The 22,961-nt window shown below is 43.1% G+C and overlaps 1 protein-coding gene across 3 annotated transcripts in view; it reads right to left on the bottom strand.

The window, feature by feature from the left end:
• Nucleotides 1–979: 979 nt before the first annotated feature.
• TMEM233 (transmembrane protein 233) overlaps nt 980–22,961 on the bottom strand; it is a 34,535-nt gene continuing 12,553 nt past the window's right edge. The window contains exons 2-3 of one of the 3 annotated variants that reach the window (XM_046638719.1): nt 9,481–9,617; nt 980–1,341 (exon numbers count right to left, since the gene is read on the bottom strand). In XM_046638719.1, the coding sequence (XP_046494675.1) occupies nt 1,335–1,341; nt 9,481–9,617 (144 nt within the window). In that variant the 3' untranslated portion in view covers nt 980–1,334. The other 2 variants (XM_046638717.1, XM_046638718.1) reach the window with 2 other exon arrangements.

The following is a 22,961-nucleotide window of genomic DNA, read 5'->3' as shown; positions in this document are numbered from 1 at the left end:
CACTTAACTTTTCTTAAGTAAATTTATTTGAACAGAAACGATATATCACTTCCCTAAATAAAAAGCCATAAATGGAAGGTAATTAATAAAATAAATACAATGAAAACAAAACCATGTTATTCAATTCTATCTAGACAGAAGACTTTGAACCTGAGGCCTGCTCTTTCTTTGTAAAAAGGGAAAAGAGCCAAAAGTATCAGAAAGGTATAAAGGGCTCACGAGCACTAAGCAGAGACTTTCTCTGGCTGTGATCAGGATTGAAAAAGAATAGAAAAGGGGAAACATTCTTTGTGTTTCAGTGTCACTTAGTGTTGTGGCTATAAACGAGTTAAAAATTATCTTGTGTACCACCAGTGGTACATCTTGCATTCTGTGAAACACGGGGTTATCGTGTTCTGGTAGGCAGAATAATGATGTCATTAAATCATTACATTCATACCTAAAGGGTTTACATTTGACAAAAGAAATACACTGGGTAGCATTTCCAGGTGGCATCCAGGAAAATCAAAAATCTTGCCTGAGACTTGCTAAAATACAAAAAGAGAGAGTTTGAAGAAAGCACATTCCACAAACACAGTGTATTCCCAAAAGTGGCATGGAGAAGATGCTCGGGTACCTGGAATTGACCACTGAGGACATTCTCAGAGTCTGTTGGAGTGAAAAGTGAGGTTGAGGTCAAATTGACCAACAGGGGATGCAAGCAGCTGCGGGGGCTGGGGGGGGGGGGGGGGGGGGGGAGCCATTAGGAAAAGCAAGACCAAGACAAAAGCCCAGAAATTCCTTGAGTTTGTGTCTTTGATGATGAGATGAGTGAACTGTGGGGGTGAGGGCGGGGCGGCGGATGTAGGACGAGCCACTGAAGATAGAAGGGCCACTATAACATGTAAAAATAAACGGAAAAATGCACACATTCAACTCCATTGGATAACTTTAGACATGCTGCAAATGTTTGTGCTCGACATTGCAAACACCATCTTCCTGGAACATCCCTCTCCCCCCAAATCTGGAGCCCCCCACCCCCCATTAAAAGTAAGGAGATTTCCTGAGGCTGATCTCTGGAGAAGAGGAATGGACACAGTGGCTTTTGCTAAACTGAAACAATGAGACTTGATTTTTTCTTTTTTTTAAAAAAATCAATGACTCTGGCTGATCTGGCTGTGCTGCTCGGTTTTCCTAAATTTTGGACTTTTTTTTAGTTCATTTGCCAGGGACCTGCCTCTGGAGAGTTCTGGAGGAAAAGATCTCACAGTCTGAAGTCAAGGATCGATTCCTCAGAAACTCCTTTGGGGTGGGATGAGGTCCATCCTCCATGCTCGCGGCTGACTGCTGGCTGCTCAGGCACTGCGTGGTACAAACAGACAAAGTGAGAGGGACAGCTGGACAGAGCCTTCTCGCCCAAGGGCGTCCTTCTTCCATGGCAATTGCTCTGATCAAATGACTATTGACATAGACCAGCAGATCTGCATGCTTTTGAGTCTAAGAACTGGCTTCCTTTTGAGAAAAAAAAAATATTTTATTTGGAAACATGCTTTATTTTACATGTGGCACATGCAAAAAACGAAATGATACAGATGTAGCAAATACCTCGTGGGCATTTCTGAATCTCATTCTCCTCAAGGGTTAGTAACACTGTTGGCATTTAGCATGCATCCTCCAGGCATTTTTCTCTATGTTTAAATCCATAAATATGCACTTAGAAATTCATGTGTGTGTTTACATAAATGGGATCATGATATATATGTGTATATCTATATCTATATATATTTATTTATTTACTCAATAAATGTTGCATGCCAGGCACTGCTCTAAGTGCTGGTGAGAATGACAATACCTGACAGCTACATAGTGAGTACCTTGTGCCAGGCACTATGCTTACACAATTTAATCTTCACAGCCCTTTGAGGTAGGTCATGTTGTATCCCCATTTTACAGATGAGAGAATTGAGGCATAGATTGGTTAAAAAAAACATGCCCAAGGGCACACAGCTACTTAGCGGTAGAACCTGGATTTAAACTTGAACAGTCTAGCTTCCAAGTAAGCATCCTTAAGTGTCGTGCTCTATTACTATGGGCGATGGCAAGAATGAAAATGCTCCTGGAGTTTTCATTCCAGTAGGAGGAAGCAAACCATAAAAAAACATATGTTTGATTATATATATTAATATGTTATACATAAATATATATCATTATACATAAGTATATAAATACATGAATATATTATTATATATTTATATGTAATTTATATATTATATATAATTTTATATTATATGTAAAATTTCTTGGAGTAGTAAGTACTAGGAGGAAAAGTAAAGTTGGATAGGGGACAGAGAGAAGCGGGGTGGGGTTGTGGTGGTATTTTAGAGAAGCTGGTCAGGGGTAACCTGTCTGCTAAGGTAACATTTGCTCAACCATCTTGAGGAGAGATGGGAGCAAGCCATGTGGCTATCAGGAGGAAGAAAATTCTAGATCGAGGGGCCAGCAAGTGCAAAGGCCCAGGAGCAGGAACATACTTGTGTTGCTCAAAGAAGAGAGAGGAATTCAGTGTCGCTGAGGTGGAGGAGTGACGGGGAGAGTGCTGGGAGATGAGGATGGAGAATGTGGGGACTCAGATCATGTGGGGCCTCATAAAGCCACAGTAGGGGGGATATTTCTGTGTTTAAAGGGGAAAGTAGAGTAGCATTCCATCCTATGAGTAAACCACTGTGAATTTAACCATCTTCCCACTGACAGACATTTAGGTGGTTTCAGGGTTTCTCCTATTTCAAACAGAGCTGCAATGACATCATATACATCCTTGGTTCTCACCCCTGGCTGCCTATTAGAATCATCTGGAAGGCTCTTAAACCTACCAATGCCAACGCTATTAGTGGAGATTCTAATTTAACTGGTCCAGGGTGGGCCCGGGGCATTGGCAGTTTTATTTTAATTTTTTAAATTTATTTTTAATTTTTTTGAGGAAGATTAGCCCTGAGCTAACTACTGCCAATATGGCCCTGAGCTAGCATCTGTGCCCATCTTCCTCTACTTTCTACAGGGGATGCCTACCACAGCATGGCGTGCCAAGCAATGCCATGTCCGCACCTGGGATCCGAACCGGCGAACCCTGGGCTACCAAGAAGCGGAACGTGTGCACTTAACTGCAGCGCCACCAGGCCGGCCCAACACTGACAGTTTTTAAAGGGCCCAGGTGATTCTCATGTGTAGCCAGGGAGGAGAATTACTGTTGCACCTGTATCTAGAGTGGATCCTGAAAAGGAGAATTGCTGGGTGGGAGGGCAAATGGATTTTAAAGTTTAATAGATGCATCCAGATTGACCTCGCAGACTGTCTCAGTTTACTCTTCTACCGACAGGGTTGTATCCAATTCTTCACACTCTTGCCAATCTTGATATTATCCATCTTTTTCATTGTTTCAATCTGGCAGACAAAAAACTATGGTGTTTCCTTGTTGCTTTAATTTGTGTTGCCCTGCTTACCGGTGAGGTGCAACATCTTTTTCGTGTTTATTCTGATTTCTTTGTCACTGTCCACAAGTTTGTATCCTTTTCAAAGCAAAAATCTTTCCATAATGACTTAAGTATGACTTGTCTTGACCTCAGCTTATCTGAACCAACAAAGAAAGACCCTTCTGGTCTTCTGGAAATAGGTAATGTTCCCCATTGTTCACCATGAAATCACAAAAATTCCCTGAAGACACATCTGTGCAAAACAATCCCCAGGAAGCCTTACTCCGGCCAATAATACAGGGCAGAAGACAGACCTGCTTTTACATTCTTGCAAGAAGGCCAACTTTTTGCTTCTCGCTCACCTTCGCATTTATGCTTTCTTCCAATCCTAATGCAATGGGAGGATATTTTGAGGCCAGGAAAGGATTCATTCCACTCTAAGACAGCAGCTTTACCAGTGTGGAATGGGCTAATATCTGCTAACTCTGAACCCGCTAATGGGAGACAGTCGTGGGACCCTTAACCTTGTTAGAAGTTAAGTTCTTCCTTAATGGAAACCTTGGAATGTGAAGGCTCTTATTTCTAAGAATGACAAACAAGTACTTTTAATACACGGTGGGTGTGCCTGGCTCTTTAGACGCCTGTAAGACCACCCAGAGGTGTAAGTTCAGTGGGGTTGCATTGTGTGTGTATCTAACTTACAGCAAAGCAACCATTTGGGTTCCTCAAAAACAAAAAAGCAACTGCTTAAAGGGAGCTGGAGAATCTGGCCACCACCTCGCTCAATGCTTTTGAGCGTGGACGGGTATACGACTCATTGCTTCTGTGTGAGCTTGGAGCATGGCTCCAGTGTTTGAACATATGACATGAGCTCTGAACAGCCAACTGCTTCAGCTGATGCTCAACCCAAGGAATGTCATCTCTTCCAACACTGGAGGGAACGCTGGCTCTACTGGGCTGATCAAGATACGGTGTGTGAGTCTCTAATAGGGCGCCCTCCTATGGATGCTTCCAAGATCCATTTTGATTCTACTCAAAGCTCACCTTATCCTCTGACATTATAATTTCACCCCCGAGTATGATGACGCTCCACTGAATGTCATTTGTCATATTTGTGGTAGACAGCACTTGTCTTCCTCATGCCCAAGCTTTGTCATGGTCAACTGGTTTTGCTCCTAAGGAAGTTCCACTGAATTCTACCAAGTTTTAGATATGTGGCCACAAGCCTTCCCATGAGGAGAGAAGGAAGAGGAAAGTTGGGAGGCGTGTAAACTTTCTAGGGAGTAGTGAGGAAGCAGCAATCACTGAAGCCTCTTCCAGGTGTCTTAGGCATGTAAAAAAGTCTGTTTTGCAGCATATGTCTACACAGCTAAGAATATCCTCCATTAAACGCAAAGCCCAAGAACAGTGGTCGACAACTTTAGAATACTTAGAACTGTCTTTGGCAGGTGCTTGGAAGTGCCTGCAATAATGCATATTTCAGGGCCATTCAGGGTGTCTTGATGGGGGCCCTTTAGAATCAGCCCAACTGAATCTGTCACAAGTGGCTCTGAAACACGACAAGAATAACCTAACCTGGCTTGACTCCTCAAGGCACCAGCAGAAAGTTGGCTTAGGCTGGGGACTTGACTGATTAGGATCGATAAGTACACGGCGGTGATATTAAATGTTTCCCCTCTGGGTGGTTCATTTCTCCACTTCCCTTGCAACCTGAGGGCAGGGAATTTTCAGACATTGAGAGACTGCAAGTTTTTGATTCCATATGGACCAGAGCATTTCTCTTCTGTCAGCGCAACATTCTATCCAAAGCTGTTGAATATTTTGGTTCAATGATTCCCAGCTCTTATGGATTAGATGTCATGAAACTCTCTCTCTGCTCCAACTACCACATGACTTACACAGATATCCTGTAAAATTAGCATGAAGGAGACCTTTTCATATCTTTGTGTAAAGACTATCAGGATCTGAGTTTGTTCCAAGAAAGTAAACTACCTTGGGTCTCAGTCATTTGGGAGAGAATAGATTGGTTACGGTTTTCTCAATGAGGATAAAGAAAAATTTTTTGAAAGATAGGATTTAGCAATTTTTAAAGGCAATAGTTTACTTCATACAGTTTTTTTTTTGAATACTCAGAAAACTCCCGTATTCAAGATTTTTTGGTCTCATCTCCAGGCTTGTCTTTTCTAAGGTCAGATTTCCCCAGGCCCCTCGTGGAAGGCCTTGCTGCCTTCCAGACTGTTGTGAAAGAACCTCCTGTGCGGACATCTAGGTGGTGACCTGACCCCTCTCCTTGGCAATGAGTTAGATGTAACATGTTGGGATGATGAGTTTGCTGATGTCAATGAAAACTGACCACTCTGTTAACGGGCTGGTTACTGATGGTGTGTTCTTCCTTTTGGATTTGGGAGGGAGGAAGTTTGCCAAACAGTGTTCTGCTGACCACCTGCCTCTGAACCCCAGGGTGAGAGCCGGGAGCTGGAAAATGCAGATTCTTAGGCCTCCCTTCTGACTTAGCGAGATGGAATCCTTTGAGGTGGGGCCCTAAGGTCAACTTCTTTTAAACCTCCCCAGGTAACTCTTATGCAGCCCAAAGTTTGGGAATCTCTGCCTTAGTAACTCCACGTTCCCATTCAATTCCTTCAGTGAGCTGGGCTGAGAAATTTTATTTCAAAGGATTACTGAGAAATTGGCCTTGTTATTGGTCTTAACGGAAAATAGAATTGATTTCATTCTCGAAGGGCTAGTTTCTTGCTCTCTTCTTACACACACACACACAACAAAGCCTTTAAATTAGAGTTTGTCCATGGGCCTCTAACTCTGGAAAACATTTTTGTTTTCTTTGATCACGTGGAGGGAAGGATATCTCAAAGGAAACTGATCGTACAGATGGGGAAATAATTCTAGCCTCACTTTATAGATAGAGAAACAGAGGCCCAGAGAGATTAATAACTTGCCAGGGTGGTCTGGTGGTAGAGCTAGGATTAGAATCTTGGTAAAACTGATGGTGAAAGCCAGGCTCTAACCACTGTGAAACACTGCCTCTTAGGAAGAAGTGATGGAGAGGCAACACTCTCTCGCATCTTTTATTATTATGTTCTAACAAAACCTAAATCATAAGCATGCACACAGCAGTGCTTTATCTCCAGATAGAAACATTTATATTAAGAATGGAGAAAGTCCTCGTATATGAAGACTTCTGGGTTCCTTGTAAAACCTCTTGCACGGTGTCTAATTAGCATCAGTCTTTGAAAGCCAACTTGCCCGCTGGAGACGGCAGGTAGACAATGACCATGCGGCAGATGTGGTTTTTGTATTGTTTTGTTTTTGGCCCTCATTATGTGTTTAAATAATGTGAGTTGGTTGTCAACATATAAGAATCAGAAGACTTTTACATAAAAACCCAGCTTTCTAATGTCTTTTGAAAGATGGGCCCCATGGGGTCTGCATTCTAAGTGGTAACCATTAGCTGGAGCAGAGCGGCGGTTGCTCCCTTTAAACTGTGCTCTCTAATTCACCACAGTCCCCACCGCTCCCTATTATCCTGCAACCAGGCTGCTTCCTTCCTGGATGTTCCCTGCCTCACTCCTGCAGTCTTTGATTTTGTTAACTTTGGCTCTGACTCATCACATGTTTTTTTGTAGGTTCATCCATATGAATCATATAAATCATTTATCCATATAAATCCATATATATATATCTCCATATAAATCAATTCTGGAGTTAGCCACGAGGAGGGTGCCATCTACACGCCTTTGTTATTGTGCATACTAGAAGGGACATAGTGACTTAGAGGCAGTGTGGTGTTGTGGTTGAGAACAGAGTTTGCAGAGCCGGATTATCCCAGGTTTAAACCCTGCCTTTACCCCTAACTAGCTGTGAGATGTCAGGCAAGTCACTTCACTTCTCTGAGCCTCAGCTGAGAAATGGGGATAATAAGACCTACTTTGTGGGATTGCTGTGAGGATTCAATGAGGATTAATCCATGTAAGAGCTTAGACAGTACTTGGCATATGGTAAGTTCTATGTCAGTGTCAGTCCCTATTATTATAACCCACTTAGCTCAAACACTGAGCTGGCGGTATGTATTTTCACAAGTCCCCAGGAGTTAGGCCAAGACTTGGCCTCTTTCCCTGGAACACTGTCCTTAGAGTTCAAGGCTTTGTACTCATGAGCCAAACTCAATTTCGTGGCGTCTTAAATTCTGAGCTCCTTTCCCAGCTATGTTGACAACCATAGTAATAATAGCATTAATAAGTGATCTGCATTTTTTGTGCACCAACTAAGGAACAGCCACCAAGCTATAAACACCCTGTGCGCCATCTCATTAACCTTCCCGACAGCTTTATTAAATGGGTCCTACTAAAATCCCCAATTTACAGAGGAAGAAACTGAGGCTGAGGGAGGTCAAGCAGTTGGCTGAGGGTCTCCCGGTGAGTAAGTGGGAGAGGGGGAACCTGAGCCCAGGAAGTCAGGTGTCAAACCTGCACCATTAACCCTCCACTCCAGAGCCCCATGCTCTCTCTCTCTCTCTCTCTCTCTCACACACACACAGCCACACACTATGGCTTCCTAAAGAATAAAGTTGGGTGTGTTCACATCTATTCTCCAAGCATCTTCTCCTTCAGAGGCTAACATCATCAACTTGCCATCTGGCAGGCAAGAACCCTTGAGTTTCCTTTGATGTTTTAGCGTCCTTTTCTCCTCTCTGTGGCCAAAGCCATCTATTTTTTCCTTTGTCACTCTTTCTGTTTTGACATCTCCATCTCCATCCAACTGCCCCTGATTGCTCCTGGATCTGGCTTGTCTGATAGGAAGTTGACCTACTGTGATATCCTCTACCCTCTTGGTTGCCAAGCTTGGGTCAGCTGATCTGGCAAGCTAAAGGGTGTCCCCTTCCTCCCTCACCCACCTGGTGAGCCCTTCCTGAAACCAACCCAAAGAAGCTGACCTTCTCGGCTCGAGGGAAATTGTATAGGAGTAACTGTGCTGCTTTGGCAGAAGAGCTAAAGGATTTCTCAGAGTTCTTATCTATCTTGCCAGAAGCTGCACAGTGAGACAGAGATGGATCTGGGCTCGTCATTACAGGATCTTGGTTGTCCATCACACCACCTTGCCCTCTGTCAACCTCTGATGGAAAGAGTCATTGATTCTAGCAAGATGGAGCCCATTTCATCTGGTTGGAGAAATCAGAATAAATTTGCCCAAACCCAGAGAGAAACATCAACCTCATCCATCTCTTCATGACATGAGACCTTGTTGGCAATATCAAAACTGACGGTGACCTTCCTGGCCTTAAACTGAGAACGGTTTGGCTAGATGGATGCAAAATCATATGGGAAATTATTTATCAGATCAGATGGTAAGGCAGAGCGAGTAATAATCCTAAATATCCTGTCTACTCTCTCACATTTCCCACTCTCTTATAGTTAGGTGGACTGGTTTTAGGTAATAAATTATGAGCCTAAGTGACATTCATCACTCCAGGGCTGATGCAGTGAAAACCCACGTGGGATTCTCTGATTTTCCTCTCCCCTGCCTTAGCCTGAGGTAACCTCATGTTGCAGATCGGAGTCTGGAAAACCACCACCCACGGGCCAGCTACCTGTTTTTGTAAATAAACTTTTATTGAACACAGCCACGTCCATTCATTTACATGTTGTATATGGCTGCCTTTGTGCTAAAACGGCAGAGTCAAGGAGTTGCAACCGAGATGGTGATAGAGACCATACGGCCTGCAAGGCCTAAAATATTTACTATCTGGCCCTTTACAGGAAAAGTTTCTTGATCGCCGTTCTAGATAGAGCAGTACAAGATGGTGGAGCTTTGGATGGCCTGGGACCCTGAATGACTGTGTGGAGTAGAGACCCTCCCCAAACCTACATGGCCCATGTAACAACAGCGAGGAAAAAATGAAAACGTGTTTGTTTGGGATTGTTACCAGAGCATAACTTAAACTCTCCTAATAGATTCCAGCGGACATTCCAGAAAAGCCATTTTACATCGGGGGAGGGGGAGATTCAAAAAGCCTACTTACTTCCTTGCGAAGTGAACAGCGCAAGTAATGCCGATGATGAGAAGGCCAATAATGATGGAGGCAATGGCCACCCACTTGGCATTCCTCCCAAGCCGCCTGGATCCTTCAATATCTCCATCGTTGTAGCTGTTCATAGACTGGGGGACACAAGGGAAGAGCTGGTGATGACAGACGACCCACAAGGAAAGACATGTGTTTCTTAGGCTGATCTGAGCAGGCAACGTGGTTGTCACCTCCTCCAGGAAGCCCTCCCTGAACTCCTAGCCTGAGTTAATCTCCCCTTCTGTATTTCTTGATTACTTTCATCTTAGTATTTACCATACTATATTAAAATGATTGATTTGGTCTCTCCCATTAGAGTGTAAGTGCTATGTGGGCAGGAACCATTATCTGTCTTGCTCAGCACAGTATACCAGTGCCCAATGCAATATATGTCATGTAAAAGATGCTTGATAAATATTTTGAGAATGAAAGGACGAATGGGTATGTCTGTCTCATCCACTAGAACAGGGGTTTGCAAACGACGGCCCGAGGGCCACATCTATGAGCCTGCTGTTTTTGTAAATAAAGTTTGTTTGGAGCACAAGCCACACTCATTTGTTTACTACTGTCTGCAGCTCCTTTTTTGCTATGAGGGTAGAGCTGAGTAGCTGAGACAGAGACCATACAGCCTGCAAGGCCTAAAATATTTACTATTTGGCCCGTTCCAGAAAAAATTATCATATTCCTGCATTAGAAGGTCAGTCCATGAGGTCAGGGACCTTGGCTGAACTGTTCACTTCTATGCCCAAGCCGAGGTGTTATTCAACTGGTACCTGCTCATATGGCTTTCCCAGCTGTTAAACTATTGAAATATTTCTGTACTGGCTGGTAAATAGCAGCTGCCCTCCCCAGTGCCCCAGCCTTCCTGGCCTTTCCTCTGAATTCCCCCAGACTTCCCCGTGATCCAGCAACTTCAGGGTTACCACTGGGCCCAACAGAGCAGCCTTTCTGATCCTGTGCCCCGTCACACTTGTTAAATATTTTAAATATCACCCCTTTGAGCAGTGTCTGGTACATTGTAGGAACCCAAGAAAGAGGTATTGGCTGAATGGGTGAGTGAGTGTCTGCTTCCTTACAGAAGGTGGGTTCACTGAGAGCATCTTGGGGTCCCCCTGGAACCGGGCCTGGTGTCAGACAAGGGGGAGGTGCTCAGAGAAAGCTTGCTGCTGAGCTGAAGCCCAGATGTCATTCTCTCTCTTTATCGGGACTCCCACTGCTGAGAAGCTTCGAAAAGTTGTGCTGCAGCCCAAAGAAGACTGGAAACCTGTGTTCTTAAGTTACAGCCAGAGGGCCTCGACCAGTGTGGTGGATTGCAGATTTCAGCAGGAACCTTTCTTCTCGATCCTGAAATCACAGCACTTCAGGAATAACTGCTCCCCTTTTTGTACTATTAGGGGAGATTAGGCGTATGCAGACAATTACAAGCCAGAGAAACATCCAGTCTACCACAGAGCTTTCTGCTTCCAGAAGCTTCCATTAATTCTTGGATCCCGGCCACCTTAGTCAGCAACAGGCCAGGAGACTTGGCAATGAAGAGGACTTGCTCTCAGGTCTCTTGCATGAATGGGAAAGCAGGAAACCGCAGTGACATCAGGGACTGCCAGCAGGGTGAATTCCAGGATTCTGAGCCCTGAATTGCGGGGTTCTCAACCATGGATGCTCATTACAAACACGTGGCTAAAATATGTATTTTTTAATACAGATAGCTGGACCCTATCCTGGAGAGATTCTGATTTAACTGGTGTGGGGACCAGATACCAGCTTTAAAAAAAATTGTGGTAAAATATACAAACATAATATTTACCATTTTCACTCTTTTTGAGTGTACGATTCAGTGGCATTAAGTAAATTCACGCTGTTGTTCAACCATCTCCATCATCCATGATCTCAAACTAAAACTCTGCACCCATTAAACACTAACTGCCCATTCTTCCCTCCCCCCAGTCCCTGGCGACTACCATTCTGCCTTCTGTGTCTATGGATTTGACTCCTCTAGGGACCTCATATAAGTGGAATGACACAGTATTTGTCCTTTTGTATCTGGCTTAATTCACGTAATGTAATGTCTTTAAGGCTCATCCGTGTTGCAGCGTGTGTCAGAGTTTCCTGCCTTTTTAAGGCTGAATAATATTCCATCGTATAGATATACCACAATCTGTTTATCCACTCATCCATTGATGGACACTTGTGCCACAATATACATATTTTTAAAGCTTCTTAGGATTGAAAACCTTTGGTCTAGGCAGCTATCCTTAATGTCTTGCGAAGTCAACATGCTCACCACCTGAATATTTAACCCAAGGAAGTATGTAATAGAGAGCTGGCTCTAAACTCAGAGAGATCTGAGTTCAAATTCCATGTGTTATCAGTGTGAGAATTAGAGCAAGTTATCAAGCTTTCCAAGCCTCAGTGTCCTCATCTGTAAATTGGGGGCAATAGAATAGAACCTCCTTCACACTGGAGGAGATAGTGAGTTAATGCATCCAAAGTGGTTAACATTGGCCCAGCACATAGTATATGCTCAACGAATGTTGGCTTTTATTGTGAATTGCTTCTCTCTGTCTTGTTCTTCCTCTAAAGCAGAGATCCTTATGGTGCAAGGAAATCATCTGTGCTACTTCTCAGAATTCTAGGGGATCAGGCCCTACTCCTTGCTGGAGCAGAATCTTCGGGGACCCAAGTTTGAGAAACTTTCCTTTAGAGGCTTCACAATCAAAGTCACTGCATAGAATCTTAGAACCCCAAATTCTGAGCTCATAATCTAGTTTAAACTTATGTAGATTTAGATGCTCCTAAACTGATCATTGTTCTATTGTGCTACTTTGAAAAACCCAGTTCTGAGATTATGCACGGCAATGCACTTGTGTTGCTGTAACCAGAAGAAAAATAATGAAACCCCCCTCCCTCCCCAAATATTGTCAACTCCTGGCTCTTCGGATGAAAAACCCGTTTCACGTTCTCAGCGGCACGGACTACAGAAGTGGGAAGAACAGTAAGCCTGTGCCATGTTAAGGGCGCATCTGCATCTCTGCATCGCCCATGAGAACAGGTGAGATGGGGCTCCCTGGGCCACTTGAGTTGTTTGCTACAGGTTAGCAGAGTTGTGCTGGTGACCTGGCGGAGTGGGGTTTGGGTGCAAGCCATGGGCAAATCCTGCCCAACCTTCACCACCTGCTGCCAGTCTGGCATCTTGTAGCTGACCTTCCTCTCTGCAAACTAGCATCTCTCTGGGGCTCACAGGGAGACAATGAGCCAGCCCAGGGATGGGGCCATGAGTGGCTTGAAAAACAGATGAAAAGCCTCTTTCAGTGTCAAATGTAGACTCTTCTCTCCCCATGAATCCTCTTATGAACCATTTCTTCCGCTGGTTCTTGGAGAAGGGCTGCCCGTGGGTAAATCTGCTGATTAAATAGAAGGATATGGGGGGAAAGATGAGGGTGGGAAAACTCTAGAACTCTCACATTTCACTCTGAAGGACTACACTGGTTGGGGGGTCTTCAGAGTGGAGATCTAACAACAAAGGGAGAAGGAATTAATTCCCCTGTCCCTAATTTGTTGGCTGTAATCCTTTTCCTCTCCCCATTGGAATTACATACTAAAGGTCTCCTGGCAGATGCTACAGACTGAAAGGCTGGAAACAGATTTTAGAGAAAATGCACGGTTTATGACTCTTTTTCTGAAGAGCTTAGAAAGCAAACTAACCCATGTGCTTCGGAAGAACTAGAAAGAATCAGGGGATGGCTTAGATATTTAAAACTTACGTGATCTTCTCAGTTCTTTTACAAATTACAAATGTGATTTGTGAACATATAAAGCATTCCAACGCTACAGAAACATACACAGTCCATAGTAATCTCTTCTCCCAATCCTATTTCCCAGAGATAACCACTGTTAGCAGTTCGGTGCGTTTGCTTCTAGATTTCTTTTTCCCCACAAATAATATGAAAGGAAAATGGACACTTTCTCCTGCTTCCGTTATGACTAAGCACATCGTGTTTCGCAGTCAAGATAAAGAAATGGCAATTTGCTCCCTGAGATAAACCAAGAGTAACAGGGTCAGTCTGTGTAGGCTGCAGCCCTCCACTATGAAAACCTTCAATGTTTCCCATAAATCTTGGCAAAGACAACTCCCTCCCTGCCTTTTGTGATGTCGGTGCCGAAACATAGGCCCCTTTCTTTGTGGATATTGTCTTCTCTGGAGAAAGATACTGTTTTGCTTTGTCTGTTTTTTTTTTGTTGTTTTTTTATCGTAACAGACTAATGTAAAACTTGGTAACCTTGGTAATTTTGCATTTGTTTCCTTTAAATACTTGTTTTGTGCTTTTTATCTGGCTAGCTGGTCATTTTGAATTTGGACTGCCTTGCGTTTCTTTTCAAGGAAAATTTTTTCTTCTCTAAGTATTTTGGCCTTGGAGTCTTTCTTTGACAAAACAATAATGATGACAGATAACACTTACTGCATATTTGTTATGTGCCAGGCACTGTCTCAAACGCTTTACAAGGATTATCTCATTAGTCCTCATAACAACCCAATGAGGTAAACGCTTTAGTGTTTCCATTTTACTGATGGGAGAGTTGAGGCAGAGATGGTAAAGTGATTCGCCCAAAGTCACAGGGCTAGTTTGATAAAGTGTGTGTATATGCGTGTGTGTGGCTTTGTATACACACACATGCATACAAACACACTCTTAGTGTTTTTTATTGTTTTCTTTTTCTTTTTATTCCAAGAAATGAGTAGTATTATACTATACTTCTTGCTCTGTAACTTGCATTTTTCCACTAATACAGGCTGGGCGACTTTCCAAGCCAGTGCTTCTAGGTCTTTCATCCCTGTTTTCTTTCTCCAGCCGTTATTTAAAACAATGAGCTAGGTGGATAGGCTTCCTAAGGTCACATTATCCTTGCATTCTCGGGGAAAATCTGAATTTGCCATGGCACATTCTTTTGGGTAACTTTTTGTTTTCAAACAGCTTCAAACTTATAGCAAAGTTGTGAGCATGGTTGTCTCATGCTTTTTAATGGCTTTGTAGTAGTCACTTAAATGGTCGCACTTCACCAACAGACATCTTAGTTATTTCAAGTTTGCGGCAGTTACATAATACGCTGTCGTGGACACACTTCTCCAGATATTCACATGTCTGAGCCCCTCCTTGGATGGATTCCTGGGAATGGGATTGCTACGTCAAAGGGCAGATGTACTTACATTTGGAGGGACAGAGTCAAATTGCCCTGCAAAAAAGCTACATAAATGTACACTCTCACTAACAGTATTTAAGCGCCCTTTCCTCTACGTCTTTACCAACACTGTATATTATCAATCTATTTTTTTTTTGCCATTTTGATAGGTTAAAAAGAATCTCAAAATATCATTTCTTTGATAATGGTGAGATTGAGCTATCTTTATATCCTTCAGACCTCGGCTCAAATGTCACCTCCTTAGAGAGGCTTTCTCAGACCAGCATATCTAAAACTCTCCCTGGTGACTAATACAGTGGCCGAAACAGAAGGAGGTTAATAAATAATTGTTGTATGGATGAATGTTTATTGGTCAAATGTATTTCTTCTTGATGAATTTTATACTCATATCCTTTGTCCAGTTTTCTATTGGTTTGTCTTTTTCTTATTGATTTATGAGAACTTTTTATATATTACAAATCAGCACCGTGCAATAGAAATATAATAGGAGGCACATATGTAACTTCTTAAATTTTCTAGTAGCCACATTAAAAAAGTAAAAACACATAGGTGAAATTAACTCTAATAATAAATATTTTATTTAACCTAACATGTCCAAAATATTAGCATTAAAACCTATGGCACTAACCATATTTCAGGTACTCAACAGTCACATGTGGCTAGTGGCAACTGTACTGAATAGCACAGCAGATGATATACCTTAATCTATCATGTATGTTGCAAAATTTTCTCCCATTTTCACCTGGTCCATTGTCTTTTTTCCCCCCAAATTATAACTTCTATTTTGATATAGATTAAGGCTCACAAGAAGTTGCAAATTTATCCATTTTACATATGAAGTCTCAGAAAACTGAGACTCGGAGAGAGGGAAGCAGATAACGTTTCGACTTTCAAAGGCAACTTGCTAAGGAGGCTACAGACTTCAGCAGAAGATGGCGAGTTCATCGACAAAGCCCTCACAATACGACTTCGTTATGCCCAAAGGAACCTGGGAGCTAGATTTATAACGCGCTGTTGAGAACCCAGCACCAGGTAGCTGATTGATTCTAATCTAATAAAAATTTGGACACTGATTAAAAAAATAGGCTTAACAAATCTCTCATCTGTGCTACTGATCTCCCTGCCGAAAATTCCTTCATTTTCTTTGTTGTTGTCTGCCACCAAAAGTGCTCAGAATTTCCACATTCGCCCTCAAACAAGATTAGCCCCCAAATGCAAAATAATAACAATGGAAGACATTGTAGCTTATTTTTTATTGTGGCCTCCTGGTTATTATGGAGTAAATGAGTTAATACACATCAAGCGCTGAGCACAGCGCTTTGGAAATAGTATCAATAAGCACCGGCTATTGTATTGCATTATGATGTCATGCTGACGGACGAAGACGAAAACAAATGAGCTATTAAAAATACTTTGGTGTGTTCCACTTAACCTTGCTCAATTGCACTTCCTTATGATTGTGTCCGGTGTCACTTCTGTTCCCTGGGGCAGGTAACAAAGTGAAGCCTTAGCAGCCAGTGACACCTAAGTGGGAAGTAGCTTTTCTGGAAAGCTCCTGATATCCGATGATACCCTACAAGAATAGAGCATACGACACTTGTGTGAGTGGATGGGATGGGAGCCTTGAGTGGCCTTGGCTTGAAAGCTGTCCTTGACTCCCTGTTGCCCTTGGAGAGAGACTCACATTCTTTTTTATTTTTTATTGAGGTCACATTGGTTTATAATATTCTATAAATTTCAGGTTAACGTCATTATATTTTGACTTCTGTGTAGACTGCATCATGTTCACCACCAGGAGTCTAGCTGCCGTCTGTCGCCATAAACGTTACCCTTTACTCCTTTTACCCTCCCCGACCCCATTTCTCTCTAGTTGCCACCAACTGTTCTTCTTATCTATGTGTTTGTTTGTTTATCTTCCACATATGAGTGAAGTCATACAGTAATTGTCTTTCTCCATCTGACTTATTTTGCTTAGAATAATACTCTCAAGGTCCATCCATGTTGTCATAAATGGCAAGATTTTGTCTTTTTTATGGGTGAGTAGTATTCCATTGTATATATATACCACAACTCCTTTTATTGATAGGGGTTAATATTTCAAAATATACAAAAAAACGTACAACAAAAAAACAAATGACCCAATCAAAAAGTGGGCAGAGGATAGAAACAGACATTTTTCCAAAGAAGATATACAGATGGCCAATAGGCGCATGAAAAGATGCTCAACATCACTAATTATTAGGGAAATGCAAATCAAAACTAAAATGAGATATCACCTATGCCCATCAGAGTGGCTAGTATTAAAAAGACAAGAACTAGGGGCCAGTCCAGGGGTGTAGTGGTTAAGTTTGTGCTTCTGCTTCAGTGGTCCAGGGTTCGCCAGTTTGGATCCTGGGCACAGACGTACACGCTGCTCATCAAGCCATGCTTTGGCGGCATCCCACATACAAAATAGAGGAAGGCTGGCACTGATGTTAGCTCACTGACAATCTTCCTCAAGCAAAAAGAGGAAGATTGGCAACAGATATTAGCTCAGGGCCAATGTTCCTCACCAGAAAAAAAAAAAAAAGACAAGAAATAACAAGTGTTGGAGAGGGTGTGGAGAAAAGGGAACCCTCATACACTTCTGGTGGGAATGCAAATTGCTGCAGCCACTATGGAAAACAGTATGGAGATTTCTAAAACAAAAAAATTAAAAATAGAAATACTATATGAACCCGCTATCCCACTACTGGGTATTTGTCCAAAGAACAAGACATCAACAATTCAAAGAGATTTATGCACCCCTATGTTCACTGCAGTGTTATTCACAATAGCCAAGACGTGGAAGCAACCCAAGTGTCCATGAACAGATGAGACTCACTTTCTTAATCACGGCCACCCGAGCCCTGCAGGGTCTGGCCTGGTAAGCCTCTCCAGCCTCTTTCAGAGCCTTCTTCCTTGCTCACCACCTCCCTCTTTCCTGCCCTGGTCTTTGTCCAGGTCATTTTCTCTGCTTGGAGCCCTCTTCCCTGTCTGTCTCATGTGGCTGGTGCCTGCGCATTCTTCCGGTCTCGGTTTACACGTCAATTTCCTCAGGGAAGCCTTCTCAGGCCGCCTCATCTAAAGCAGGTCCCCTGACCTGTGCTCTGACTCAGCCCTGGTTTGTTTCCTTCCCGGCTCTTGATGCATCTCATGCTTATTTTACTCTTTGCCTACTGACTTGTTGCGTGTTTCTCTCCACCACCTGACTGTGAGCCACATGGGGGCAGACGCCGTGTCCCTTTTTAGTCACCACTCTATTTCGAGTGCCTAACGGAGGGCCTGACACCTAGCATCCCCTTACTTCCCTTACATGCGGTTGGATCGACAGAAAGCCAAACTAATACACAAACAAAACAAACAAACACCCAAACGAAACAACTGACCAGTTTAACTTTCTGACCAAGGCGACCAGTTATTTTGGTACTGGCAGAACGAAAGGTAAACTGAGTCATTTATCTTTCTGTGTCAATGTTCTGAAGTGTGGGCTTCTGCTTTAGAATGGCAGACACGAGTTTGCTGTCTGAATGACCAGAAGAAGGAATTTTTGGCTTAAGATCAAGCGCTCATGAAGGAATTTTAGCCTTTTGGCCCTCATGTCATAAGCCAGAATCACTGACATTTTTTCACTTAAATGGAACCCACCCCCTGTATTTGTATAAGTGTATGTGAATTGTGCTGTGCCCCATTTTATTACAGACAGTGGTATACAATGGACATATGGATCTTTAATACAGTAGCAGCTGAACCCAAGGGGAAAGTAAGGCTTTGTAGGGAGGGTTCTGAATCTGTTTTCCTCATTTGTCACATGGTGATAATACTATCTACAGCACAGGCTGGTTGTGAGGCTTAACTGAGATAATGAGTGTTAAAGGTCCCAGTATTATCTCATTTAATCTTGAAAACAACGCAGAGGTCTGCATTAACGTTCCCATCACATAGGTGGGAAAACCTAGACTCTGAGAAGTTAGGTGAAGGGACGAGCTTGGATTTGAACCCAGGAGTTGAGTGCAGAGCCTGAACCAGCACAGTGTATGTCTTTGAATCTGTTGCCAGCCCAGTGTTCACATTGGGAGACAAAGGAAAGAGAGACTACAAGAAAAAAAGAAGGAATTTTTTCACTAAACTCCACAGCACGTAGACAGATCTCTCCAACAAGGTTCACAAAGCAGTGAAGGAGCAAGGCCCAGACAATCCACTGAAGAGGAGAAAACATTTGAAAATTACATCTCTGAGAAGGGACTTGTATCCAGAATATATAAAAGATTCTTAAAACAACAATAAAAAGACAAACAACCCAATTAAAAATGGGCAAAGGATCTGAATAGACATTTCTCCCAAGAAGATATACAAACTGCCAATAAACACATCAAAAGGTGCTTAATGTTATTAGTCGTTAGGGAGATGCAAACCTAAACCACACCAAGATACCCACCAGGATGTCTACAATGAAAAAGACAGACACTGACGAGCGTCATTGAGGATGCAGAGAAACTGGAACCTTCATATACTGCTGGTGGGAATGGAAAGTGGCACAGTGACTTTGAAAACAGTCTGGCAGTTCCTCAAAAAGTTGAACACAGAGTTACCGTACGACCCAGCAATTCCGCTCCTAGGACCATACCCAAGAAAGCTGAACAGGTATGTTCACACAAAATCTTGTCCATGAATGTTCATAGCAGCATTGTTTATAATAGCCAAAAAAATGGAATTATCCCAAATGTCCATCAACAAACGCATGGAAAAACAAAATGTGGTCTATCTGGACAATGGAATACTATCCAGCCTTAAGAAAGAGGAAGCAGTGATACATGCTACGACATGGATGGACCTTGAAAAGATGCAATGTGAAAGAAGCCAAACATAAGAGATCACATAATGTATGAGTCCATTTATATGGTGCATCCAGAGTAGCTGAACTCAGAGAGACAGAAAGCAGATTAGTGGCTGCTAGGGGCTGCGAGGACAGGCAAGGGGGCGGTGGATGAGGAGTCACTGCTAATTGGTATGAGATTTCTTTTTGGGGTGATGAAAACTTGTTGGAATTAAATAGTGGTGATGATGGCACCTCCTCGTGAATATACTAAAAACCACCAAGTTGTACCATTTTGCTTTTTTCTTTTTAAAGAAGCAAGACCCAGTGACAGAGCTTTTGCATCTTGAGGGCTCCAGTGGGCCAATGATGAAGCCCAGAGATGTCAGTGGGATCTGGCAACAGATGGTGGCAGGACTTTGAAGCAGCCTGCGGATGCCTGACGGTTACCCCAGTGCCCAGTGGAAGCAGCTGCCAGGCCCCGGAGGTATTAACAGTCAGCAGAGTAGACTTTTGTGTGAGCATGTGACTCCCAGAAACATAGAAAGGAATTTTGCAGGGAGTTGACTTGGCAGGGATGGACGAGACCCAGTGACCTGGACTATTGTTTATTAATGTAAGTCCCATTTAAACTCACAGGTCATTAATCTCTAGGGAAACTGGCCCCCAGACAAAAAGAGATGCTTCTTCAGTGACAAAATCAGCTCTGAGTAGTTTTTCTAGTTTGGAATGAGGGTTGAAATAAAAGTAAAGCAAGAATTGATGCTAAATGTGGGAGCAGGTTGGCTTGAGACCAGGGCAAAGTAATGGTCTGTTAAGAGCTCTTGTGTGACGCCCCACTAGATAACAGAGTCCTAGCTTTTTATTTTGTGGCTTACTCTGGGATTCCTTCTTGGAGGAGTTAAATACATTTTAAGCAGGTGACATAGATGTCATAGCATATGTCCCTGGACCACATCACGCTTATTCCACCCCAGGGTCTTTGCACTTCCTGGCTCTTCCCAGATCTTCTCATGGCTGGCTTGTTCTCATCCTTCAGCTTTTGCCAATCATGCTTTCTAAAGTAGAACCTCTTCTCTACTACCTGCCTCCACTAGTCCTTCTCTCGCATGTTTCCCTGTTTATTCTCTTCACAGTGCTTATCACTCTCTGAAATGATCTTGTTGATGTGCTAACCTATGTGTGGTCTGTATTCTCCCACTCGTATGTAAGTTCCTGGAGAGCTGAGACTTCAACCGTCTCGTTTGACAAGCAGGGGAAAGCTGTGGTTGTCCTGTGCTGGCCATGGAGGATTGGGTAACTCTGCCCAGTTCGGGAGCAGAGCGGATCCCTTTGGCTGTGGATCTGAAGCCACACTCTCCAAACAGCTAATCTGTTTGTTTCCTCTGTCTAATGCCTTCATTGATTCAGAATTCTTGAGGGGAAGAAGAGAGGTTAATTCGCTGACCCAACATGTAGGCCGCTTCTAGTCACTGAGAACCAGTTAGCTCACAGATGCCCGAAACGTCAGCTGTATAAAGCTGGCATTTATCTACAGGGTCGCCATAGTGTGTGGCACTTAGTGTGTGTTCAAAAACTGTTGAATGAATGAATGAATGTGGGAGAACCCCCTCCCTGCTTTCTGCCCTTGAAAAATGGCAGCAGATTCCCAGGCCCTGTGGCTCATTCTCTGAAAGGACCAAGGACACTCAAGTGATGTTTTTTTTTGTGTTGGCTTAGCGCACTCCTCCCTCATCTGAATTCCCTCTCCCGCCTTTTCTCTTTGTACTTCAGAGCTAACTGACACTCAACCAGCTTCCTACCATGGCGAGGGGTGGGGGGGCCGGAACAGCCATAACTGGAAGAGAAGGCTGGTGACCCAGGCTTTCTCTGTCTTTGGCCATGCAGATGTCTATTTGTTACACACTCTGCCTCCTGCGTTTTCCTTCTCATTGAAAATGGGCCTTGGACTTTGCCACAATCAAACACAAATGTGGAAGAGATTTTGGGCAGCTCACAGGTTGTTTGAAGTGATGGAGACATTCTGTCTGGTGTCTGTCATTTCCTTCTGTGGGTAGATAACTGAGGAGCTACCGTGGCTCAAAGGGAAAGATTATGAGCCACATGTCCTTCAGAAGCATGAAGAACTTATCTCAGGAGCATCAGGTGCCCTCTGTGTGGTTGAGAGACAGAACAAAAAAGTGGGCTTAACTATGGAAAACAGTATGGAGGTTCCTCAAAAAATTAAAAATAGAACTACCATATGATCCAGCGATTCCACTCCTGGGTGCATGCCCAAAGGAAGTGAAAACAGGATCTGGAAGAGATAGACGCACCCCCATTTTTATTGCAGCATTGTTCACAGTAGCCAAGATGTGGAAACAACCTGACTGTCCATCAATGGATGAATGGATAAAGAAGATGTGGTGTATAGATACAATGGAATATTATTCAGCCGTGAGAAAGAAGGAGATCCTGCCATTTGCAACAACATGGATAGGGCTTGAGGACATTATGCTATTTGAGATAAGTCAGACAGAGAAAGACAAATACTCTATGGTATCACTTATATGTGAGATCTAAAAAAGTTGAACTTGTAAAGACAACAAGTAGAATGGTGGGCCCCAGGGGCTGGAGGACAGGAGAAGAGGAGAGATGTTGTTGAAGGGTACGAACTTGCAACTAGTAATAAAGAACTCTTGGAGATCTAATGCACGATATAGTGATTATAGACAATGATACTGTACGTCAAACTTCTAAACATCAAAGATCTAAGAGACGAGGGGCCAGCCTGGTGGCGTAGTAGTTAAGTTTGCATGCTCCGTTTTGGAAGCCTGGGGTTCACCAGTTTGGATCCCCTGTGCGGACCTATGCACCGCTTATCAAGGCATGCTGTGGCAGGCGTCCCACATATAAAAAATGGAAGAAGATGGGCATGGATGTTAGCTCAGGGCCAATCTTCCTCAGCAAAAAAAGGAGGATTGGTGGCAGATGTTAGCTCAGGGCTAACCTTCATCCAAAAAAAAAAAAAGAAAAAGAAAATGATCCAAGAGTCTATGTCTTAGTTATTCCCACCCCCAAAAATAAATGATAATTATGTGAGATAGTAGAGGTGTCAGCTAATACTGCAATGGCAATCACACTGATAAATGGATCAAAACAGCAAGTTCTACACCTTAAACTTACACAAAATTATGTCAATTACATTTCAATAAAAAAAGTGGGCTTATATTAGTGGAGGAGAGTTTCTGCTTAGGTAAAAAACCAGTAAAATTGGAACCAAAACAATAAAACTGCTGACATTTCCAAGCATTTGCTTTGCGGCAGGAACTGTGCCAAGTGTAGCTTCTCTGTCCTTAGAGATTTTCAAGACCAGAACAAGGCATCAGAATAAGACAGCCTTTGTCTTGAGTTAACTCTAGATAGAGCT

Source organism: Equus quagga, chromosome 15 (assembly GCF_021613505.1).
Source record: "Equus quagga isolate Etosha38 chromosome 15, UCLA_HA_Equagga_1.0, whole genome shotgun sequence".
In the NCBI taxonomy this organism is placed as follows: domain Eukaryota; kingdom Metazoa; phylum Chordata; class Mammalia; order Perissodactyla; family Equidae; genus Equus; species Equus quagga.
This window is presented reverse-complemented; position numbering and strand designations above follow the sequence as displayed.